General features: G+C 40.9%; 1 protein-coding gene across 22 annotated transcripts in view; it reads left to right on the top strand.

The window, feature by feature from the left end:
- The window catches only part of R3hdm2 (R3H domain containing 2), a 152,144-nt gene that overhangs the window by 120,875 nt on the left and 7,196 nt on the right, over positions 1–24,073 (top strand). For 16 of the 22 annotated variants that reach the window (XM_058586141.1, XM_046466566.2, XM_046466563.2 and 13 more), the window contains 10 exons: positions 2,534–2,565; positions 2,692–2,745; positions 7,539–7,771; positions 9,848–10,020; positions 14,781–14,882; positions 16,851–17,093; positions 17,372–17,498; positions 17,745–17,905; positions 18,336–18,490; positions 19,861–19,961. In XM_058586141.1, the coding sequence (XP_058442124.1) occupies positions 2,534–2,565; positions 2,692–2,745; positions 7,539–7,771; positions 9,848–10,020; positions 14,781–14,882; positions 16,851–17,093; positions 17,372–17,498; positions 17,745–17,905; positions 18,336–18,490; positions 19,861–19,961 (1,381 nt within the window). The remainder of the gene's footprint in view (positions 1–2,533; positions 2,566–2,691; positions 2,746–7,538; positions 7,772–9,847; positions 10,021–14,780; positions 14,883–16,850; positions 17,094–17,371; positions 17,499–17,744; positions 17,906–18,335; positions 18,491–19,860; positions 19,962–24,073) is intronic. The other 6 variants (XM_058586142.1, XM_058586145.1, XM_058586139.1 and 3 more) reach the window with 3 other exon arrangements.

Consider the following 24,073-nt stretch of genomic DNA (forward strand, 5'->3'; position numbering starts at 1 on the left):
AATCTTGCCTGTCAAACCCTCCTCCCACTTACCCTCTTAGATTCCCACTATTCATTTTAGGCATCTTTGCTTCTAAGTAGAAGACTTGATGTCCATACAGGCTCTACATTCATCTTGTTTGACTAGCCTTGTTTCTAGGATATGTTGGTGATTGTTAGAGCTCTGTTCTGGCATCCATCATCTCTAAGCTCCACATTCTACATACACAGAGGGTACCCCTGTTCCCTCCAGTTGCTACCTGAATGGGAAGTTTCCTTCTTCCTATATTTTCTTACCTTGCTTCATAGAACAGGACTGGCTTTATGATTCAAAAGGCAGCATTAATCAGTTTAGGCAACTTTTTATTCTTAAGAATTATGGGCCATATCTAATAGACTTGGTATCCCTGTATCTGTTGCCATTGCCTACCAGTTGAAAAAAATATATAGCAGAACCTTAGGAAAGGGCATGGGTAGTCAAGAGATGACCAAATCTCCAGAAATGTAAAGTTTCAATAGCAGCAGCATCTCACAGTCAGATTAGCAACAACAGCTAATCTGTATACTTATATGAACACTCTTCTCCCATTCCCCCACTGTCTCCTCTCTCAGCCAGACCAAAATTTTTTTCTATGTATATGTATCTTTTCATCATCACCTCATTCATAAAAATATTGTCTATAACTAAAATCTGAATTCCTCTATATACTGATTCCATTATCTCAGGAGAGCCAAGCGCTTCTAAGGATCCTCAGTGGGGACTGATACATCTTAAGTATTCTGGCCTAAAGTCCAAGGAGAAGGAATCTTCTTACCTACTGTTTTATAACCTATTCTGAGTCAGTAAAGTCCATCCTCCAAATTATCCCACCATGTCCCAAAGAAGGTTCTCTGCTTTTACCTGCAAATAAATTGGGTGGAATGAGAGGAGAGATGTCATTTGTACACAGTTGTGACCAGTGATGACTCTAAATTGTGGATAGAGCAGGTTGGTGGATAATAATAGCAAACACTCATATAGCACTTATTATCTTTCTGTCATTGTTCTTAGTACTCTCTGTAGATTAACTCATGTATTCCTCACACTAGGCCTATGAGATAGGTTACATTATTTTTCCCATTTTATAAATGAGAAAGTTAAGGCACTTAGATGTTAAATAATCACCTAAAGTCATTAGCTTAAGAGCAGGTGTTTGAATTCAGCAGTCTGACTTCAGAGTCCATGTTCTTAACTCCTAATGTAAACCACCTCTCTATAGCTTATTTTGCCCTAGGCTTTTCAGATTAAGAAGCCCCAGTGACAACATACCTTAGCTGGCTGACTATAACATACTCCTGTGCTTTACTGACACGTGGAGAATGACAGTCTTTAACAAAGCCACAGAGGTTCTGAAAGCACAGGCAGCTTATGGTAGGTTATCAGCAACAATGGAATGTATCTACCTAGAGCCATAACAAAAGTAAAGTTAGCTCTTCTGTCCTTTTTGTCTTTCCTGATTTCTAGCCTTTCAAGCCTCTACTAATATATGTATTCTTTGTTAAATCCTTGGTATATATCACTTTGGTTTCAGCCCTTCCTCGCTCTTATGGTAGAGGCCTTGGGAATCTCAGAGGTCTAGATGATGAAAAGTGGCCAAAGCCCACCATCCTCCAAATATTCCATATGGAGAGAAGCTTGGCCAGAGAGAGTGATTAAGGGTAGAGTTGTAGGTTTGGTGGGGGGCAGATGGATGGTGTAGAGATAGGAGGCAAGCCAAAAAGAAAGGAAAGTGGCAGGAAGGGTGTTTGGATGGAAATGCTATTGCTGCAGCTTTCTCTGGAGCCTTAGCTGTGTATTGGGACAGCTGCTCAATGTAGGCTCTGTTCTGCATAGAGCCCACTCTGCTAAGCAACTGGATACTCTTAGTACCTTTTTCTAAGGCTTGGGAATCCAGTGTGATGCTCACTTCACTCAGCTCAGTGACTTTGTCAGAAAATAATCCCCCATGGGAATATTTCAGATTTTAATTTTCACATTTTTTTTTCCTAGGCTCTAAAAAGTACCTGCTTCCCTAATATCCTACCCTTTCTTGGATTCAGGTCACATTGTCTTTCATTTTGGCAAGTCTAGTAAAGGACACAAAGGGACTAGCCATTGAGGTTAATTCCAAAAAATGAAGTTTATTTCTCATACCTCCCTTTCCCTTCCTTTGAACCCACCCTTTAGGAACAAGCCCATCAATTATTACACTCAGCTTACTGCTAGAGCAATAATTTTAGAGCTAAAAAGAAATAATAATTTTACATTTCCTCCTTTTCATATCCTCCCTTTATCAGTCTTCTTTTTAAACATTCTGTGGGAAGGCTAAAAGCACCAAATGTTCTTTCCCATTAAAGGTGAGAAAGCAGATTGGGTATGTGGGAATGGGTCATTCTGTCCTTGCTCCCTCTCTCCCTGTTGGTGGGGTGAGCTTTGGTTTGAGGACCTTGGGTATTCATAGCATCATGGACATCCTTTTTGGTTATGCCATGCTGTTTTCTTATAAGTTATTTTCCGTTTTCTCCCCTTCACCTAGACTGGCCAGAACGGATATCTAAATGACATCAGGTTAGTACCACTTAGCATGTTCCCTGCTTTTCATTGAGCTTTGTCAGTGAGGTTAATATAATCCTGTAATGATGCTTTTACTTTTTGTTGTTTTTTGTTTGTTTGTTTGTTTATGTTAACCAACAGACTCTCCAAAGAAGCCTTTTCTTCTAGCTCTCACAAGAGAAGGCAGATTTTTAGGTACCTCTGTGTGATCTATATCTCTTCTTACTTTTAGTTTTGTTTTGCTATAATATTTTCAGCAGAATGGGTTTGCTCCATGCATGGCCGCTTGTGGAATAAACTTGTGGTTTTTGCAACACTGGATATTTTTCCCCATTAAAAAAAAAAAAATGGCTCTTGCTCAGTGACTTAATTTTTATTGTTGCTGATTCACTTTGAGTCCTGAATAGGGAACAAAACCAAATAGGTGTTTCTGGGATGGGTACTGCTCCCTCCCAGACATTTGCTGGAATTGGGCATTTTCAAACATATATTTATAGTAAGGTAAAAGAACAGGTGTCTTCTGGCTACCTTTTCTGAGTCTGTGGAAAGATGTGGAGAGCTTATCCTTATTATTATTATTCCTTACAGTATAAGGAATGTTTTGTATCTGTAGGAAAAAATAATATATACACATACATAAATATTCAAGGAATGCCTCTGTCTACATAGTTTTCTCTTTGAGACAAAGCAGTGTGTAAGATGACCTTAGAAAGGACCTAAAGGACCTGTGTGCCTTAGAATGAACTAAATAATGTCCTTTTATATGATTGTCCATTACTTACCTATAATTCTGGCAAAAGCTGCTGCTTGCTATGTTAACCTCCCAGTGCCTAATATTCTCCATTTTCCTGCAAAGCAAGCATAAGAATCTTTATTTCAATTTCTCAGTCCCATCCCAAAGGATAATTCAGGGTGGAGGTGAGAGAAGCCCTACATTGGGGCCCTATGCTGGTACCAACTCATTTTAAGTACATTCTTCCCCAGTATAATAACAGGAAGAAAAAAAAAAAAAAAACATGGAGCAGAAAAACCCTGAGTCCTTAACACTGTGATTTGGGACTGACCCTTTCCAAGGGGATTCTCAGTTTTCAAATCCTAAGCTTAATAAGAAATGTCTAACTAACTCAGATGACTGAGATTTTATTCCTAGTACTTTAGTTGTTCTTTCCCTGTAGTCTTTTCTAAAAGTAGTCAAACTGTGTAGAAATACTGAGATTTCCAATTCTTTGGAGGGGGGATTTCTGTCTTTCTGAGCTCTTTTTTCCCTAGATTATCCTACCCTGAGGTCCCCAGGTGGAGATGGCTTTGCATTGCTGGTGATACCAAAGATAGAATCTTCACATTATTTAAAAAAAAAAAAAAACAGAAATAAAAACTAAATGACATGATGGCACATGCCTATAATCCAAACAACTCTGGAGGCTGAGACAGGAGGATCACAAGTTCAAGGCCAACTTCAGCAACTTAGCAAGGCCTTAAGCAACTTAGTGAGACCCTATGTCAAAACAAAAATATAAAAAGAGCTGGGGATGTAGCCCAGTTGTAAAGCATTCCTGGGTTCAATCTCCAGTCCAAAAAATAAATAAATAAATAATAAATGAATAAAAAATCCTAATCCAGTCTACTCTTGAGGGTGATATATTGATCATCACAGAATACTTATAATAAATAGAAGTATTAAGCTAATTTCTGTGTGTGAATTAATACACAGCACTTATGGTTGCCAGAGTATACTTTATCTGATTCATTTCTCTCAATAGTCAGCTGGTTTATGGCTAAGAAAAAAACAAAGATTAAGGAGCTAACCCAAGTTTCCATGGCTATTAGTGTTAAAACTGAAGCTGATTCTTTGTCTATTGTTCTTTTTACTACACCGTACCAGCTCTTCACAAATATCACTCCTTCTCCAAGTAGTATCCTGTTTGGAGCCCTAATTCAGATTTACTGCCAATAATGATGCCCTTCTTCTTTGGAGCATCAGGCTACATCAAATTGTGCAGATATTTTAAAGAATCTGGTGAACAAGTGCAGTCCTTGCTTCTCCAGATCTCCTTTTAAGCTTTTGCTTTTCAAACTGAGCTTTGATCAGTGAACTAGGTCATCTAAAATGCAGCATTATGGACTTTTAAGGAGGCAACTTATATTTGAAGATTAGTTCAGAACTTTAATGAGCAGAAACTGATCTTCTTTGTTTAATACTTTTCTGTCCCAATGTATGTTCATGAAACAAATACTGGTACACCAAATTCCATTATCCACATTTGCAATAACTGTAGCAACTTCTCAATTCTCTGGAAGATCCTACTCCATTAATAATAAGCCACAGTGAGGCTTATTGATATTTATTGCCATCTCTTCCACAGGCCTCCTTGCCCATTCCCCAGACCCAACAAACTGAATTTTTATCAGCATTAAATCTACTTGTAAAAATTCAATCATTGCCAGGCACAGTGGCCCACGCCTATAATCCCAGCGGCTCAGTTGGCTGAGACAGGAGGATGGCGATTTCAAAGCCAGCCTCGAAATGGCGAGATGCTAAGCAACTCAGTGAGATCCTGTCTCTAAATAAAATACAAAAATAGGGCCTGGAATGTGGCTCAGTGGCCGAGTGCCCTTGAGTTCAATCCCTGGTACCCAAATAAATAAATAAATAGATAGATAGATAGATAAATCATCTCTGAATTTATAGGTTATGAAGTGTGAATGGTCTTTCTCCTTTGCCCCCATCTCGCTAACATAAATACAACCGAATCCAGTGCTCAGAATTGAATCTGGGTGGCTCTCCCTAATTATTATATGTAACTAGAGATCAGGTTTATTTATTTATAGAGAAACTGATCTGTTTCCTGCCAAGACTTTCTTGAGTACTAACTCAGATTAGCCAGAAAATCATCAAATGCTAGACACAGTGGTACATACCTGTAATCCCAGCTACTTGGGAGGGTGAGACAAGAGGATTTACAAAAGTTCAAAATAGCCTCAGCGACTTAGTGAAGCCCTGTCTCAAAATTTAAAATAATAATAATAAGATGTAGTTCTGGGTTCGTTCCCCAGTATCAAAAAATAAAAGAAAATCATTATGCAATCTACATTGAGCATTTGGCCTTTATTGCCTAGGAAACTGGATGAGTATAGAAAAGTGCTGCCATTTTGGCCATAGCTTCCCAAGGTATTTCATTTAAAGTTGTTTCATCACCTCTGATAGCAAGAGAAAATAAATGTCAGGTTGCTGTAACAGTAAAGTATTTGATTTAGGTAGAAAAAGCCATTAGTTTGTCTTGGAAAAATTCAGACTTTAATGTCTAATGAGCATCAATAACCACTGCCACTGCTATATCTCCTTACTCCTTGTTTTCTTGAGTCTTCTCAGTATACTGGCCTTTGTTTATTAAGACAGAGCTATTGGCTCTCACTATAGGCCTGGGGTCTGTTCCTGGAGAATCCCTGATTTATGCCTCTCTCTGTCTCTCTCTCGTTTCCCCTTCTGCTTTTTGCATCCCAAGAGAAAGAATTAAAGTTTTAGGGAAACAGTAACATTTCACAATCACCTGTTGAGCTAAATGGAGAGAAGAACTGAGGTAATATATACATACATACATATACTTTGGGTAACAGAGAAGGAGCACATTCCCAAACAGCTGTGTCAGCTTGTTTTTAGCTCCCCATCATTGTTTTAGCTAATAAAAACTAAAAGTGACCATAGCATATATTTTTCCCATTTTCCCTACACTGCCTTTGGATTAGGTGTCCTAATTAACAACAATTTCTCATTTAATATTTACCCCAAAATAACTTTGTTGTTAAAATTAACTCTGAGCCCAGGACCTTTGTAGCTAAGGTGATTGGGATGGAGTTTTCTGTTTTTGATAGGATGGTGGTAAAATGAGGGAACCCAAACTACTATCATTTTTGCCTAATTGTTCCCCAGCATACATATCAAAATCTGTAATTGTTGCCTTGTAGTTTACTTAGATCAGTAGCTGTTAGGATTGGGATGAGAGTGAAAAGAAAATTCCTGGTTCTTGGTTGCTTATTAATTAAGAAATAGTAAGAACAATAATTTTTGTGCCTTGCCCATGGCAGTTGGATTGTGAATGTGGAAACAACTAGACAAAGTTGACTCCCTGACTTTTGCCACCCTGAATCCCAAGGGTATATTGTTTGATTTTGCTGAGGACTTAGAACCAAGCCCGGTGTGGTGGCACATACCTATAATCCCAACTACTTGGGTGGCTGAGACAGGAGAATCATAAGTTTGAGGTCACCTTCAGCAATTTAGTGAGACCTTAAGCAACTTAGACTCTGTCTCAAAATAAAAAGGGCTGGGGACATACCTCAGTGGTAAAGCACCCTGGGTTCATTCCCCAGTATCCAAAAAAAAAAATACTTCAGCACCAAATGCCCCCAGATATGAACATGGAACTTCCACAAAACAAATTGGGTCAATTTCAGATTATTCATTATACTCTTCTTCCAACCCCTGGAAAGGTGGCCATAAACAGCACCTCTGCTGGCTTAGACACATGTTATGTGGAAGATCTGTTATGGAACTTATCCATGTCATTGGCTACTCTGTCTTCTAGCAATACTTCTGGGAGTCCTATTGTTTTAAGAACTTCCAGAAGGAACTGCTGCCTGTTTTCCCCCACTATTTCCTGCATGTATGGGATCCTTGTGGGGATGGGGAGGAGACCACAGCCAATCTCAGCATCATGTATGTGGTTTCCCATCCACCTCTGGTCCAATGTTTTGAATTAGCTACCAGTGCAATGTCTTTCAGATTTGCCTCTGTGCTCTTTGTTGCTGTACTGGATGGATCTCAATCTGTCTGTTCCCATCAAGTCTTAGTTGGCCAGCCAACTAACAAGAAACCAGTCCCCCTAATCCTTACCCCTTCTTTGTTATTGAGAGAATAGAAGTGAACTCTCTCCTAGCCCTTCTGCTGAAGTGGTGGGTGGGGGGTGCTCTGACCACTGTGGTCTCTGCAGGGGGAACCGAGAAGGGCTGAGTCGTACTTCAAGCAGCCGCCAGAGCAGCACAGACAGCGAACTCAAATCCCTGGAGCCAAGGCCTTGGAGCAGCACAGACTCAGATGGCTCTGTCCGGAGCATGCGACCTCCTGTCACCAAAGCCAGCAGTTTCAGTGGAATCTCTATCCTCACCCGAGGTGACAGCATCGGCAGTAGTAAAGGTGGCAGTGCAGGAAGGATCTCCAGGCCAGGTACTACAGCTTCTTTTCCTTCCACGTCATGCCCTCCCTTCTTGTTTAACTTATATAAAATATCACTAATATTTACTTTTAACAAAACATTTATCCCAGTATGGCTTCATGAAAATCTAAAACAACCAGTGGAGGGGAATTTGATTTCTTGGATCCATTATCCTTTGTTGTATCTGGTCCCATCTGATTTTCTTTCAAATATTCCCATCCTGATTTTTTTAAAAAAAATTGATATTATTTTTGGATTATTTCTGACTTAGGTGAGACATTACTTGCAGCCCAGGTGCAGGTTATTTACTATGATGAATATGATAGCTGCTTTCATCCTATGTCCCTTGAGATTATAAGAGGATTTATAGAGCACAGGAAGCCCTAGAGTATAGCTGCTTGTAATTAATTGGTGATAGCCAGTAGACTAAAACTACTGCTGTGGCTTCTTCTTTAGCTCTCAGTTACTGGGAAGGAGCAGACACGTCTTTCACATGAAAGCCTATCGTCACCCTTCAGCTCTTCTAATCTCCCTCCATTCCTGTTGCACACTTAGCAGAAGGGTATTTATTTAGCTCTCCATATGCAGTGGAACTCTTATTTCACTATTCTTCTCCCTCTGAAGAATTGCTTAAATCTCATTCTAGAAGTGCTGTAGATCTTGTCCTTATTAGACATTGGCAGTGGTGAGGTTTTTGCTTCTGATAGGTCTCTACTGCCCTTCTCTTACCTACTTTCTAGTCCCACTGCCTCTTCCTTTAACCAGGCCTCTACTTTCTTTTACTTAATTATGATTCTAGCCCCCAAACTGATCTCCCTGCTCTATTCTTGGCCCTTTTTAGAACCAATATATCAATCTAAAATAAATTTAATCATGTCAGTCCTCTCTGAAAGTTTCCTATATCACCTGCACAATAAAATCCAAACTACTTAATATAGCATAACTTCCTAATTCTGACTAGCTATAGCAATCTAATCTCCAGATAGCTATCCTTTTCCGGCCCTTAAACCATTTTTCAAATATGGTATTAGCTTTGTCCCCTCTCATTTTGACAAGCTTGTATTCATCCTTCAAATCCATCTCTCCTGCCACCTCCTCTTTAAATCCTTTTCTGACCCTCTAAGGACTTCTTGCTTCCTCATCTTTGCTGTCATAATACTTTGTTATTTTGTTTCTGTGTCCCTTATCCTTATCAGATTGTGATAGTTGTGTGGGTGTTCATTCCATCAGAAGGTCCTGTGCCTCTCGAGGACAAGAACTGTATTCCCTTCACTTTTTTGTATCCTTAATTCATTACATGATACCTGGCACACAGCAGATATTCAATAAAAAGTGAGCCAAAATAAACCTTTCTCTTTATTTTTTCTTAAAGTATATTATAGAAATATGTACATGTGTTGGAGAGCCTAAAAGTGAGAAAAATAGTTGGATAAAAAATAGGTTGCACATATATGTGTTCAGCTGTGTGCTTGTAGAGGTGAGGTCACCATGTTAGCAACCTTAGAAAGACATAATGCAAGTTGAGAAGAAAGCAAAGAAAAACAGGTCTCTTATGGGACCATGAATCTGTACCTTCCCAGAAAGTAAGAATTTGTGTTTTCAGCTATCTAATCAGAATTTTAGGAACTTCGGGGGACATGCCTCAGTAGTTTCACATTTTGTTCAATTCTAAAACCAAACATTGACAGGGTCAGGGTGGTTCCTGTCCCTTGGGAATAGAAATCTGCTGAGTGGAAGGCTGTGCTCTTAGCTTAAATGCATCTTTGTTCATGCATGGATCTCCAAAAGACAGTGGAGAATGGGCAGATGAGAGTAAAGAGAAAGGGCAAGGAAAAAGTAAGAGCCCTGCAGCTGGGCCCTTCAAGAGTAGTATATTCAAGGGCTGGGGATGTGGCTCAAGCGGTAGCACGCTCGCCTGGCATGCGTGCGGCCCGGGTTCGATCCTCAGCACCACATACAAACAAAGATGTTGTGTCCACTGAAAACTAAAAAAATAAAATAAATATTTAAAAAAAAAAAAAAAAAAAAAGAGTAGTATATTCATGGCTCAATTTTACAACTCTGGATTGGTCTCCTTTTTGCCTTAGGCATGGCACTAGGTGCCCCAGAAGTGTGCAACCAGGTCACCTCACCCCAGTCTGTCCGGGGCCTTCTTCCTTGTACTGCCCAGCCGCAGCAGCAGCAGCAGCAACAACAACTTCCTGCTCTTCCACCCACACCTCAGCAACAGCCACCTTTGAATAATCACATGATCTCACAGGTGAGTCACTAGTCATTGTCAAAGAGCCGCCTCTGCTCTGATTCAAGTAAACACTGGAAGTATAGTCATATCTCTTGTGCTGTGGGTAGCAGAAAGGATCAATTTTTGGAAATATGCCACTCCCTTACCCATTTCCTATTTGTCAAGTTATGGGGAGAGAAGAAGAACAAATGTTTGGCCAAAGTACTCTGTAGAGTCAGCCTAGGAGTTTTTTGCTTTATACTTCTTCTGCTTCTTCCTGATAATTGTCAGTGTATCTTTTATCACACACCTTTTTATTGTACCCACTCTACCTCTACATTCTGTGTAATTAGCAAGGTGATTTTGCTCACCATATTCATATATGGAACTCAAAAAGATTATAGCTCCCACATAATCTGACTAAATATATTGACCCAAAACATGTATTTATTTGTTGGGGTTAGGGAGAAAGCTACCCAACAACACATGCCATAAGACTCAAATACTCCCAAAAGTTGTCTTTGTTTTTCAGTTATAAAAGGGGTACCTTGCCAGGCACATTGGTGCATGCCTGTAATCCCAGCAGCTCGGGAGGCTGAGGCAGGAGGATCGTGAGTTCAAAGCCAGCCTCAGTAATGGCAAGATGCTAACCAACTCAGTGAGACCCTGTCTCTAAGTAAAACACAAAATAGGGCTAGGATTGTGGCTCAGTGATTGAATGTCCCTGAAATCAGGGTCCGGTACCTATCCCCTCCCTCACACAAAAAAGGCTTTCTTTCTTTTTCAATTGCTGGAACTGCTAACTGTTAGTACCAACTAGGATTAAGGGAAGTTTTGCTTCTATGCAGACCATGAAAGTCATTAGCCTAAGAATCAGGTCTTACTTTAAATTGGAACCTTAGCCTTCTAGGTTACAAAGCCGCCTGAATACTCTGAGTAGAGCTGTACTGAGACTTTCATTTATTCTCTTCTTCCATGAACAGAGCTTTTAATGAGTAGAATCCCATGGGTCTATACTCTTTTTCTATAGTTTAAGGTTTCTTTTAAAAGAAAAATTTAAACTGAAAGGTCCTGTGTTCAGTTAGTCCATCATGGTCCTAGATATATCTCTTTCCTAGGTATTAGAAACAAGTTTTAAATACTAATACCCTAGGAACTGGGAACTCAAGTGGAAAGACCTCAGAATGACCCAGTCAGTTCTACCCCATCCTAAATATTGTGAAATGATGCTAAAAGAAAGAACTGAAGCTGGGCATAGTGGTTCCCACCTATTATCTCAGCAACTCAGGAGATTGAGGCAGGAAAATTAAAATTCAAGGCCAGTCTCAGTAGCTTAGTGAGACCCTGTCTTACAGTGAATAATGGGAAAGGCTGGAATGTAGCTTAGTGGTAAAGTGCCCCTGGATTCAATCCACAGTACTAAAAAAAAAAAAAAAAGGAAAAAAAGATGAAGATCTAGGAAATGCAGCTTTGTGTCTGAATGTAGATCAGACACATGTAGATCATTCCAGTCCATAGTCCCTAAGGCAATTTCTCTATAGTGCTGACTTTCTTATTTGTTATTCTACTACCATTTACCCTGTTGGGTCTTGTTTTTATCAACTTCCCTTACTTCTTACTAAAGCATTGCATGTATGTATATGTTTTCTTTGCCTTTGTCTTAATTCAAACCAGCTCATGGTAAACTCTGTGCTTTTTCTTCTGGCTTTCTCCTACTGTGCTTATGTATGTGTAGCTTTTCCAAGGCTCCAATGTTTTTTAGTTCTTTTTTCTTTTTCTAAAAGATGATTATTTTAATAGAGTCTTGCTCCCTTTTCTAATGCTTAGTCTTCCATCTGCTTCCACCTTCTATCTGTCATCCATATCTAGAAGTAGATAGCAAGAGTGGGAGAAGAATAAAGAGATAAGAGAATAACCATTTCAGACTAAAAATTTAAACTGAATGTCCAAGTGGTAAGCCCTACACCCAAAACTTCTACTTGGGTTCTTCCCTGCTACTGGACCCCAAGCATCAATGGTTGAGTCATTGGTATTGACTCCCCTTCTATAGGAAATGTGCCAGGTAGATGCTGTGGATTTGGGATGGGAAATCATTGTTTGGATACAGAGATCTCTTTTCTCTCAGAAATTCTATCTTGAGGTTAATCATGATCACAGACTCTAAACTAAATAATCTTACCCTGGGTAAGTATTGATGTTGCAGAAACATTATGGTAGCTGCTAAAGTTATACCACCACCACCACCATACCATTGTATATATCTTCTTCCATTTTTTTTTCTACTTCTCTGTTTATGCCCTTCTTTCTCTTTCTTATATCTCTTTCTTTTCTTTTTCCCCCTCAGCACTGGAGGCTCTGCAAACTAAAGTTGCTAAGCCCAAGAAAAATTATTGTTCAGTTTCTCTAATGCTATATAACAGTATAAGGATGAAGGAAGTGACCACATATAGACATACCGCTGTGCTTATGTTAAAGCTTATCCTGTACAAGAAAAACTCGAAGAAAGAGTATTTACCTCTAGCTCTGTAGCAGGAGGCATTTGCCCCAGGCATGGAGACAGTGCTAGCAAGTGTGCTCTTTCCCTTCTTGGCAGGCCTTCTCTCTCCATGAAGGCATTCATCTGGTATGTTAGTAAAGCATGTGAAACTAGGGAGTCAGGCTGAGGATAAAGAGCCAGTGGCTATCTTTTACCCAATTGACTTAAACTAGATTGGACCACTGTAATAGAGCCCTCTTAACCTCTCTCTTGGTGTCCTCAGGCATCCAAGAGCCATTGATCTGTCCTAGAATGTGCCAGTAGGTGGCAGCCACATCCTCATAGTTCCTCAGAGGTTCCCTGACTCTGCAGTTTGAGGCAGACCAAGAAGAGCACTATAGGTGAGGGTAGCATAGAATACACACCCCATGCCCCCTGCCCCCCGCCAAAAAAAAAAAAAGACAGCAAGACCCTTACCTTTACTATTGCCCTTACCCTTTTAGGGGAGGCCTAAGAGAGGAGCATCATTTCTCTGTTCACTCTTTATTTAAAACCCACAAGCCAGACTTCTTTTATCACTTTATTGTTCCTTCTCCAAGTTATACCCTCCTCCAAGAGCAAGAACAGGATTTTAGTATAATATAAAACATGTATAAAAGCCACCCTAGCTTATGCTGCTAATGCTGAGCAACTTGGCCAACAGTTACATTTGGAATATCATTGGTTTATGGAAAATAAGTGTGACAGTAGGGCTAACAGTTTATTTTCCAGGGCTAAGAGTTGATTTTCTAGGCCTCAGCCACTTCCCTCCAGGTCCCAAAAGGTCTTCTCAGTAACTTTTTCCTAGTCAACATGACTTAAATTTTTTTTAATATATATATATATTTTTAGTTATCAATGGACCTTTATTTTATTTATTTATATGCGGTGCCGAGAATCAAACTCAGTGCCTCACATATGTCAGGCAAGTGCTCTGCCACTGAGGCATAACCCCAGCCACTAAATTTTTAAAATCTAGATATCTCCTCTGCTGAAGCTCCAGTTTTCTCCCTTTTGGTGGTGATGGAGGAGAGTGGGGGCACATTCTTCTACTTGAACTATTAGTTCCTTTGTGAAAATTTCCTGGAGATATGTGGCAGGCAATACTATCAATATTACAGCCCCCATATCTATTAACACTCTAAATATGGAGGGAGGAGCCCATGGAAGATTCTAGAAGAGTTCTCTTTGGCCTCTTCCTTCTCTTCCTCCCTATTGATAGAGCAGACTGGAAAAGCACTTGTCCTATAAAAGTAGGTTTCAATCTCAGCTCTGCTGTATTAGCTGTGTGATCCTAAGTAAGGAATTTAATTTCTCTGAGGCTTACTTTCTTAATTGCAAGTACAAGTTATCCTATCTCCCTACGGGAATCTTGTGAAGCAATCAGGAGACAGAGTATATAAATAAATATTATTTCCCTCCTCTTCATCACCTTTCTCCTTCTCCCATCCCTCCTGCCACCGGGGGGTTATAACTAGAGAACTGATGAGGCAGTTGAAAGGACTGGAGGGGAAAAGAAGAGAAAAAAATAACTACCCATTAGTTGGTTTAGAAAACTGCATGTTCCAATAAACAAATCCTACTGCTTGAGGCTAGTGAAGAGACTGAAGGTACAGAAACTGAAGCTAAGCTGTTTATATTTTATCCCTAAAATCCCCTTGTTTGCTTATGGGGGCATTTTTCATATTGCCCTCACAGCCTGGAGGAGCACAGAAAATCATGGAGCAAGAGGAAGTAGTTGGAAGCAGGCATCAGCTGGGTGTTTTTTTTTTTTTCCTTTTTCTGCCCTCTGGAGGGAGTCGGTCCCTGTGAAAGAGCACTTCCTCCAGGAGAGCTGACCTTGGATGACTCTTCCTACTGAAGCAGTGCAAACAGGAATCCCAGTAGGCACTCAGGAGGGTTATGATCAAGCTCACCAGGAATCCTGTGCTCAGAAAAAAGGTTTTGGGAAAAATCATCATTTGAAATCAGGCAACAGGCCCTGGCCCTGACAGTTCTCAAATTGCTCACAGCAGCTGCACAGTTCTAAGTGCCAAAAGGGTGGGGCATTTAGTAGATGGCTCCTCATAGGAGAAATTTGTTTGTTTGTCAGAGAGAGGTGAAAGCTATAAGCTATCCCAGGCTTGGTGGTCAACCTACTCAGCAACCTTGTGATTCATGTGAAATTTTTTTCATGATTAACCTTGTTGTTCCTTCCTTTTCCCTCCCCATCTCTGCCCTGCTGCCTCCCTCCATGCCTCCCTTTTCTCTTCCCTTTTCTACATGCCTCTCTGCTGGTCCACAGCCAGTCCCAGCTCTGCAGCCCTCTCCGCAGCCTGTTCAGTTCTCTCCAAGCTCCTGTCCCCAAGTCCTTCTGCCAGTCTCTCCGCCCCAGCAGTACAACATGGTATAAACTCCATTCTCCCTTTTTGTCTTGTCCATGTATGGCCTGTTTCTGTCGTATGTCTGGGTCAATCTGTGATGGCCTTGCAAGCATGTTGTGCTTTTGGAGGGCATGTTGAAAGCTATTCTTGAGGGGCCCGCACAGGCTGAACTGTACTCCATTCTGATGGCCTCATCACAGCACACCGAAAGACACCTAAATATAAGATAGGAATGCTGAGTTCCCCAGAGTTTTAGTAAGGGGAATGAAATTGGATGTTGATCTAACCTAGGCCCCTTATTATATCATGTATGCCTTCTTAATTTGCTCCCTGGACATGTCTTGATGAACCCAGTTTATTTTGTACAGAATGGTTCTCTACAGTTTCTTTTAAAAATAAAAACACAACTGCAGACTTCTTTGGTATCAGTGGTTAAAAGCTTAAAATCTTAACACCCCCCTCCCTGCTTTTTGATACTGGGGATTGAACTCAGGGGCACTCAACTACTTAGCCATATCCCTAGCCCTATTTTGTATTTTATTTAGAGACAGGGTCTCCCTGAGTTGCTTAGCGTCTTGCCATTGCCAAGGCTGGCTTTGAACTTATGATCCTCCTGCTCCAGCCCCCCAGCCACTGGGATTACAGGCATGCGCCACTGCACCCAGCAGATCCATTTTTTACCTAATTTACGTGTTGTTTTATATGAAAAGTATTCTGCACAGTATATGTTATTTAAATTATTCCCTGACTTAAATACTTTGAAGGTCTGATCTGCCTCACAGTTGATAACTTCCATCATGGTTATAGGAGTCCTCTTTTTTTTTTTTTTTTTTTACTTTATGTTTATTATACCTTTCTGCTTTTTCACTAGAATTCCGCTCTTTTCTCCTATCTCTTTTCTTTATTCTGAAAAGTCCTAGAACATGGACCTTAAAATAATCTGCAATCTAAGACTAATCTCTTATCTTTTATCATCTATTCTTAACCAATAAGATAGCAAAACAGATCCCTGAAAGTAAAGTGAAACTGCAGTACAACATTGTCTTTTGGTTTCTGCTAGTTTCTTTTCAAAAAAACTCTTGCTCTGGTAGACATACACACACGTGTGTATGTGTGTGTGTGTGTGTGAGAGAGAGAGAGAGAGAGAGAGAATATATTACTATCCAGAGGGTAGAAAAAAGGAAACTTAAAAAATAACCTATCACTGTACAAGTGAAAGATGGGATACCATCACTCTTGCTGCTCAGGGAAGAGGGCTGAGGGAGAAGGTAATTACAGTCTGGCCAGTCAGTCTCCTCCTTTAGCTCAGCCACTCACCCTGGCCTCCTTTCGGAGGTGAGAATTAGAAGCGGCTTCTGAAGGAGTGGAGAACTCTAGGCTAGTGTCAAAGAACAAAAGTGGAAATGACCTCCATCGCAAATAAAAAGATAAGCAGCAGGAGTGGAGCCCAGCAGTCCTTTACTGCTAGACAGAGCTGTAAGGCACATGAACCTAGCCACCCAGGATCCATTCAGAGGTGTTATCTAGGTTCTTTATTATAAAAACAGAATCTACAGCAACATAGGAGCCATTTTTATGGTTAGGGACATGAGGAAGGTGGGAAACAGGAAAAACCTTAACATCTTTTTCTTTAACCCACTAGTTTATCCAGTTTTTTCTATAGATAGAAGTTATCTATCATTGTTATGTATCATTCTATTGTATTATCATTGTACTCATCCCCCCAAGACTAATTCTAATAACAATCATGATCAATGTAGCCATTGTTGCCTCACATATGATAAGGAGAATGGCTCTGGAGTTAGGTTTCTACTATTCAGTTCATAGCAATTTAAAATATCACATGTCAAAGGCTTAAGGCTAAAAAAGCCTTCTCAGGGCAAAAAGGCAGGCCTGTCCCTAAAAAGAAGACTGTAGAGAACCTTGTTGTTTCTGTCTTTCTATATTGAAGCAAGGACATGAGACTTAAGAGTCTCCAACTCTCTCAACAGGCAGATGACCTCAGCAACCCCTTTGGACAAATGAGCCTTAGCCGCCAAGGTTCTACTGAAGCAGCTGACCCCTCTTCAGCTCTATTCCAGCCCCCACTTATCTCCCAGCACCCTCAGCAGACTAGCTTCATCATGGCTTCCACCGGACAGCCCCTCCCCACTTCCAACTATTCCACTTCTAGCCACGCACCACCTACTCAGCAAGTCCTGCCACCCCAGGGCTACATACAGCCTCCTCAACAGGTAAGCAGCCCCTGTCCTCAACTTCAGTCTCTAATTCAGTTTATCCAGTATTTAATCTTTCCTTCTTCTAGTTTAGGCAGACCAGAAGGGGTACTCTCCCCACAGTGTGCTTAAGCATTATCACTCTAGACAGAAGGTCTTCTTTCTAACACAAGTGCTATTATATTTCAGACTTGTATAGTAATCTTGTAATTGCTGGCCTAATAGAATATCTCTATTTACAAATTTCCATCTATCAGCCCTGAGGTATTTAGTAATTTGTTTCCTCTCTATTATAGATCCAGGTTTCTTATTATCCCCCTGGACAATATCCTAATTCCAACCAGCAATATCGACCTCTTTCTCACCCGGTGGCCTACAGCCCCCAACGTGGTCAACAGCTGCCTCAGCCATCCCAGCAGCCTGGTAAGAGGAGCCACTGGTGTAAGAAGATGGCTCATAGGAAAAGGACAGAGAAATTACCTTCCCCACTTAAAAAAAAAAAAAAAAAAGAAGGAATTATTAGGGTCCAAAGGAGGGGCCCAGGTTCTTTGGCTAGGGATGGGGGTGGGGGGATGGAGGCTTAAAATAGAATGGAGAAGGGAATTACTGCTAGAAAGTTGCCTTTTAAACATTTATACTAATGTTTTTTTCTGCTTTGCCTATCCCTAGGTTTACAGCCCATGATGCCTAACCAGCAACAGGCGGCTTACCAAGGCATGATTGGGGTCCAGCAGCCCCAGAACCAGGGCCTGCTCAGCAACCAGAGGAGCAACATGGGGGGCCAAATGCAAGGCCTGGTGGTTCAGTACACTCCACTGCCTTCTTACCAAGTGAGTGCATTCTGCACTGGGAAAGATCACCCAGGCCTTGAGATGAGGAAAAGGACAGCCTCCCAGGATCATCCATACAATTTCAATACTAAAATATTGTCTATTTCCCCCTAGAAGTTTTAGGGACTTTTCTCTAAAAGAAAGTCTGAGAGGAGTTTTTAAGTTGTTTGTGTTTATAAAGCCGTGCAAATGCCTGGGAAAGTAGGGTCTAAAGGAAATCAATTCTTTCTTATGTCAGATGCCCAAGGGTGATATTTAGAGAAGGGGAAAATGGAGATCGCTCTGTGACCATTTCCTCTGGACAAATAAAGAGAATAGGAGGAGGCTGTAAGAAGTAAAGAAGGAAGTTGCAATGCCCTGATCTAGTGATGACTAAGCTGTTCTGTAGATGAACTCAAGAGTACAATTAGATATTCTGTTTTCTACCCAGGTCCCAGTGGGCAGTGACTCGCAAAATGTGGTTCAGCCACCTTTTCAACAACCCATGCTGGTCCCTGCGAGCCAGTCTGTACAAGGAGGTCTCCCTGCAGGGGGTGTACCAGTGTACTACAGCATGATCCCACCAGCTCAGCAGAACGGTACAGGGTGAGGACTGCTGGAGAGCAACAGTATATTTTTCATAGACTTTCAGCAACTGTTGTATTGTCTTCTGTTTCTATTGGCCTAGGAAACACAGGAGTAAGAATCCCAGTAGTGCTCTAAAGCAGGTAGAATATGAGGGAGTTCATTTTCCTTTGTTCCTTGATGATTTAACTTTGCATAGAGCCCATCATCAGAGAAAAAATTCCTGCTTCAAAGATGGATGCTTATAATATTCCCCATTTTTTAATTTTTCAAATCAATGGGACTGAGAACTAGGTTTCAGAGACTGTACTTGTCATTAAAAGAAGCAATTTTGGAGCTAGGCAAAGTGCCTCACACCTGAAATCCCAGCTACTTGGGAGGCTTAGGCAGGAGGATCACAAGTTCAAGGCCTGCCTGGGCAACTTAATGAGATATATCTTAAAGTCTAAATTTTAAAAAGGGCTGAAGATGTAGCCATTCTGAGGTAGAATACTCTTGGGTTCAATCCCCAGTATCACACAAAAAAAGGAACAAAGCAATTTTGGGTTCTATGTACATAAGTTTCTGTGTATACTTGTATGTCTATAGATGAAACTCTAATGGCACATCTATTTCTGTATATCTATTTTCTGTATAAGTGTATATCATAGCTAATGGAATCATAACCATAGAACGTACTTTAAAAATAATCTAGTCCACAGCCCTTATTTTATTTTCCTGTCTTGATTTTTAAATGAAGAAATTTCAGGTAGGGTTGCATCCCCAAAGTCACACAGCTGGCTAGAAGTAGAGCTGGAACTAGAACTCAAGTATGGGTCTAACTGTCTGCATTTCTCTGTGTCTGTCTCCCAATGTATATTTGTTTATCTCTTTCTATATATATGTCTCTATGTTGTTTTGAATCTTGTGGGTCCCCCCATACCCATTTGTCTTTAGGGATTCTCAGTGTACGCCATTATACATAGATCCTAAATCATACATCTTCTTACTTTTGTTTAACACATTTCTTTCTAACATTCTGTGTCTTTCTCTGACACACTCTGCCTGTTTCTTATTGTGTTTCTAGAATCTGTGCACGCATACGTGCACGCACGTGTTTGTGCGCATGTGTATATGCCTGGTGTTTCCACACTGTTGAAAAGAGCATGTGTCGCTAACATTCCATCTGTAGCACTGATTAGCAGCTTCCTAATTGAAAGATGATCAAGTACAAATATATATAATTAACTTTGAACTGATGAGTGATTTTAGAAATTGCACAGCAAATTGGTCTGGGAATGGCTTGGAGCTGCCTCTGCTTCCCACAGGGAGGCCCAAAGAAGCAGCAGCTGTTTGCCAGGAGCTGTTACCCTCTCTACTGCTTCACCACTCCTCTCTTCTCATCTCTCTAGCCCTTCTGTGGGGTTTCTACAGCCCCCTGGCTCTGAACAGTACCAGATGCCTCAGTCTCCTTCTCCCTGCAGTCCACCACAGATGCCACAGCAGTACTCAGGTAAGAGGATAAAGAATTTGGGGAGGGGCTGGGGCTGTGGCTCAAGCTGTAGCATGCTCGCCTGGCATGCGTGCGGCCTGGATTCAGTCCTCAGCACCACATACAAACAAAGATGTTGTGTCCTCCGAAAACTAAAAAAAATAAATATTAAAAAATTCTCTTTCTCTCTCAAAAAAAAAATAATAATAATAATTAATTAAAAGTGCTGGGAAAGGATGTAAATTCATTTGTTTAAAAAAAAAAAAAGAATTTGGGGAGGGCTTGGGTACTGGTAAGGGCAAACATTGCTGCCAGGCTTGTGCTTTAGAGTTGAAAGTTGAAAGTTTTAGAGTTGATTTACTGACCCCATCATGAAGAAAGACCAAAGTCTTGACAGGGGTTATCCAAGGGTGCTGGAGCTGATCTCTGATGAGGTTAGGAAGCCATATCTCTGGGTTTCTTTTACTCTGCTGTGCTCTGAGCACCTGTGCACATGTGTGTGCGTCCATATTGCACTCTCTCACTCTCTCTCTCTCTCTCTCTCTTTTTTTTTTTTTTGACAGCACTGGGAATTGGGGACTGAACCCAGGGCTTTATGCATGCTAGGCAAGCAGTCTACCACTAAGCTACATCCCCAGCCTCTCCCCTTCCTACCCCCTCTTCTACCCTACCTCCCCAGTTTTCCCCCTCCCCCTCCCTCTCTTCTTTCCTGAATCCAGTATTACACTCAGATACTTTTGGGTCATAAAATACTCACCTCTGTCACCTGCACTCATTCTTCCTTTAGATGGCTTTTCTCTGGTGGGGGAAGTTAAAAAAATGCTTTTTTTTTAGTCATATCAGTTTAGCAACTTTTAGTGTGTGCCTCACATACATTGATATTTGAACTCTTACCATACTTTGTAAGGAGGAAATTAAGACTTCAGAGAGGTTACATTACTTACTTAGATCACTATCATAGAACTTGAACTTGGGACTTTTGACTTTCCATATCCTATGTTGCATCCCACAGCAGTTAAAGAAACTTCAGAGTTTCTGGAGGGAAGTCTCAATTTAGCCTTTAATCATCTTGGTTCCACTCTATTGTGGGAATGTCAGAGTGCCCTCTTCTGGTGAGAGGGAGATATTTTGCCAGTTTCTCCCATTTAGAAATGGAATTTTTCACTTAAAATTTTTTACACCCTCTCTATGAGGTAGTTCTAGAATTATCTTGCTCATAAGACATGGTCAGTTCTTTAAGGAGCAGTGACGTCTGACTTCATCTAGGCTAAACATGGATTCTTACAGTCTGAGGTTTTAAATTCAATAGACTTTTGTTTTTTATTATGTAAGTGGTGTCTTCGACTATTTTTCCTATCCACCAGGGGAACTTGGCCTTGAAATTCCCAGCAGAGTATGGAAATTGTAGAAACTAGCTCCAAGAACCACTGTAGCCTGTGGTGGTGCTTGGTACCGCAGGGCATTTTCTCTCCTATTTATTAAGATAAGTGTGTACATGTGCATGCAGGTATACTTGTATACACATTTTTGTGTATATCCTTTGTGGTATGTCATTATCTATTTGGTCTTTGGTTATATTTGTTCATATTCAAATATAAGATTTTTGAATCCAGAAAAAAAACTACAGATTAAGTTCTGGATTAAGTCAACTAAAACAGCTGCTATTCTGGAAGCTAACACTAGACATCTGGGCTGGGGGTATGGAAGAAGGAGATAATCTAGGCTTTTCAAATCTAAAGAAATGAGGAAGCTGGGCACAGTGGCACACGCCTGTAATCCCAGCAGCTCTGGAGGCTAAGGACAGGAGGATCATGAGTTCAAAGCCAGCCTCAGCAAAAGTAAGGTGCTAAGCAATTCAGTGAGATCCTGTCATTAAATAAAATACGAAACAGGGCTGGGATGTGACTCAGTGGTCGAGTGCCCCTGAATTCAATCCCCAGTACCCACACCTCGCCCCCCCTCAAAAAAAAAAAAATAAAGAAATGAGGAAACCTTCTTCATCATTTATTTCCTTTGCTTCTTTGGAATTTTCCCAGGAATATCTCCTTTCTTCCCAGCCATCTTGATTGATCTTGGGCTTTCCAACTGCCCCTTTTACACCTAGAAACCCTCTGTTCTACCCAGGTCATCTAAGAGACCATATTTACCACACCAGTAATTTTAACTTTTTAATTACTATTCATGGAGGGAGTGGAAAAAGCTTCTGAGGCTGGGGTTGTAGCTCAGTGGAAGAGTGCTTGCCTACCATGTATGAGGCACTGGGTTCTATTCTTAGCACTGCACATAAATAAATAAAATAAAGGTCCATATATAAAAAATAAAAGGGGAGAAGCTTCTTCTACCTTCATTTCCAGTTTACCTTTTATTGGGAATATAGACAACAGGCATAGCCCACAAGGACCGCTCTGTCACCTTCAAAGAACAGTCACCCGCCTTCCTATTATGTAGCAACATGGTCACTTTTCCAAAAATAAAGGCAGGGATTAGATTGGTCATTCCTGGAACAACTGTTCTGATTTATTAATACGTTTTTGTAGCTGCCCAGTTTACCCCCAAGCCTGTACCTTATTTCCTCCCCTATAATATTAGATATAACTATAACTCCAGGAAACACTTTTCTTCCTACCAAAATAATGGCTGTGGGTCCCTTGAGGTTGTTACAGGGATGCTTGTCAGGGGAAGATGCACTTAGACATGAAATGGCAGCAATACCTGTACTCCCAACTCACAGTGACACAGCAGCATGGACAGAGTAAGATGCATACAGGAATAGCCTGTCATATACTTACTGGTTTATTTTTTTACCTGGGGGCATTCGAAAGCTCAGACTATTCTCTTCCACTTCCTGAAGATACCCCTTTCCCCCACCAAAGGGAAAAAGGAGAAAAGGTCAAGATACTGATTTTTATCCTACAATTTGGGAAATACACCTTTGGATTTTATTTCTCTAGACATTGTTTTCCATAGGTTCGATTCCTGGGGGTAAGGAAGAAAACTTATCAGTCTTCTACCTCAGTGATTAAAAAAAAAAAAAAAACCTAAACAAAAAACGAAAAACAATTCTGCCAGACATAAATGTCATCTGTTTATATTTATACGATTTGCTCTGCCCAATCGACCTTTCTGCCCAGGTTTAATGATGCCACTTAAAAAGCCATTCACATGTCCCCTCTCCTTTTAGAGCTTTCAAGCTGAAATTGATTTCCTTATTCAGCCCCTTTCTCCCCCTTCCTACCAGCTCTCAACCCAGACTCCTTCCCCCAACCTGATTATATGGGAGTGCCATCACTGGGCAGTGGGTTTTTGTCTTTCTTTTTTATTGCCACGTCCATTAAGAAGTAGCGACAGTTCAGCTGCTTAACGGATGCCACCTGCTTTTGGCTTGAGGAAGAGAAGCATAAAAATCAGCTCATCAGCAGAGTAGTGCTCTGTGTCCTCGCCTGAGTGAAGGAACAATGCTCCAGGCCAGCGGGGGAGGACTGAGTATGGGGAGGAGATCAGGAAAGAGGGTGTAGACTAAGAATCCTGACTTTGTTTTTGTTGGAATCAGAGAAAATAATATGTGGGCTTTTTTTTTTCTTCTTCTTCTTCTTCTCTCCCCTTGAGCCCCCAGTAGCTCCTTATGGCTACACTTTGATATTAGAGATTCTTTTGCCTTGCTTATGCTCACCCCTGTACCCTCACACATCCCCCATTTTTCCTGGCCCAGGGCATTGGGCTCAGATTATGAGATGCCTTCTAGAAAAGCTGTGGATTTGATTATTTTTACATTGGCTCCCTCAGGTATCAATGAGGAGTTTGAATAAGGTCAATTGCAATTTTGTTGAAAGAGGATGTTGGAGTGGATGGGGCTCTTAGGATGGGGAAATAAAAATGCCCAAGGCAACTATAGTAAGGAGAGAGTTGTTAAATGCATGATACTCCACAACTGCAATTTTCCAGTGGCCTTTCTACAAACCATACTGATGAATACCCTCTCCCCCGCTCAGTAGGGGATGGGGCCTATTGCTCTAACTATTTGTGCTCCCTGATTGGATAAACCCTAAAGGGTAGGAGGCACACATTGGCTGGGGAATAGGATCTGATAGATGCCATGTCTTCTGAGGGGCTCTCTCAGGCCTCCTGCTGCTGCT

Source organism: Marmota monax, unplaced genomic scaffold (assembly GCF_021218885.2).
Source record: "Marmota monax isolate L192 unplaced genomic scaffold, Marmota_monax_Labrador192_F-V1.1 WCK01_AAM20220418_F8-fsc00151, whole genome shotgun sequence".
Taxonomy (NCBI): domain Eukaryota; kingdom Metazoa; phylum Chordata; class Mammalia; order Rodentia; family Sciuridae; genus Marmota; species Marmota monax.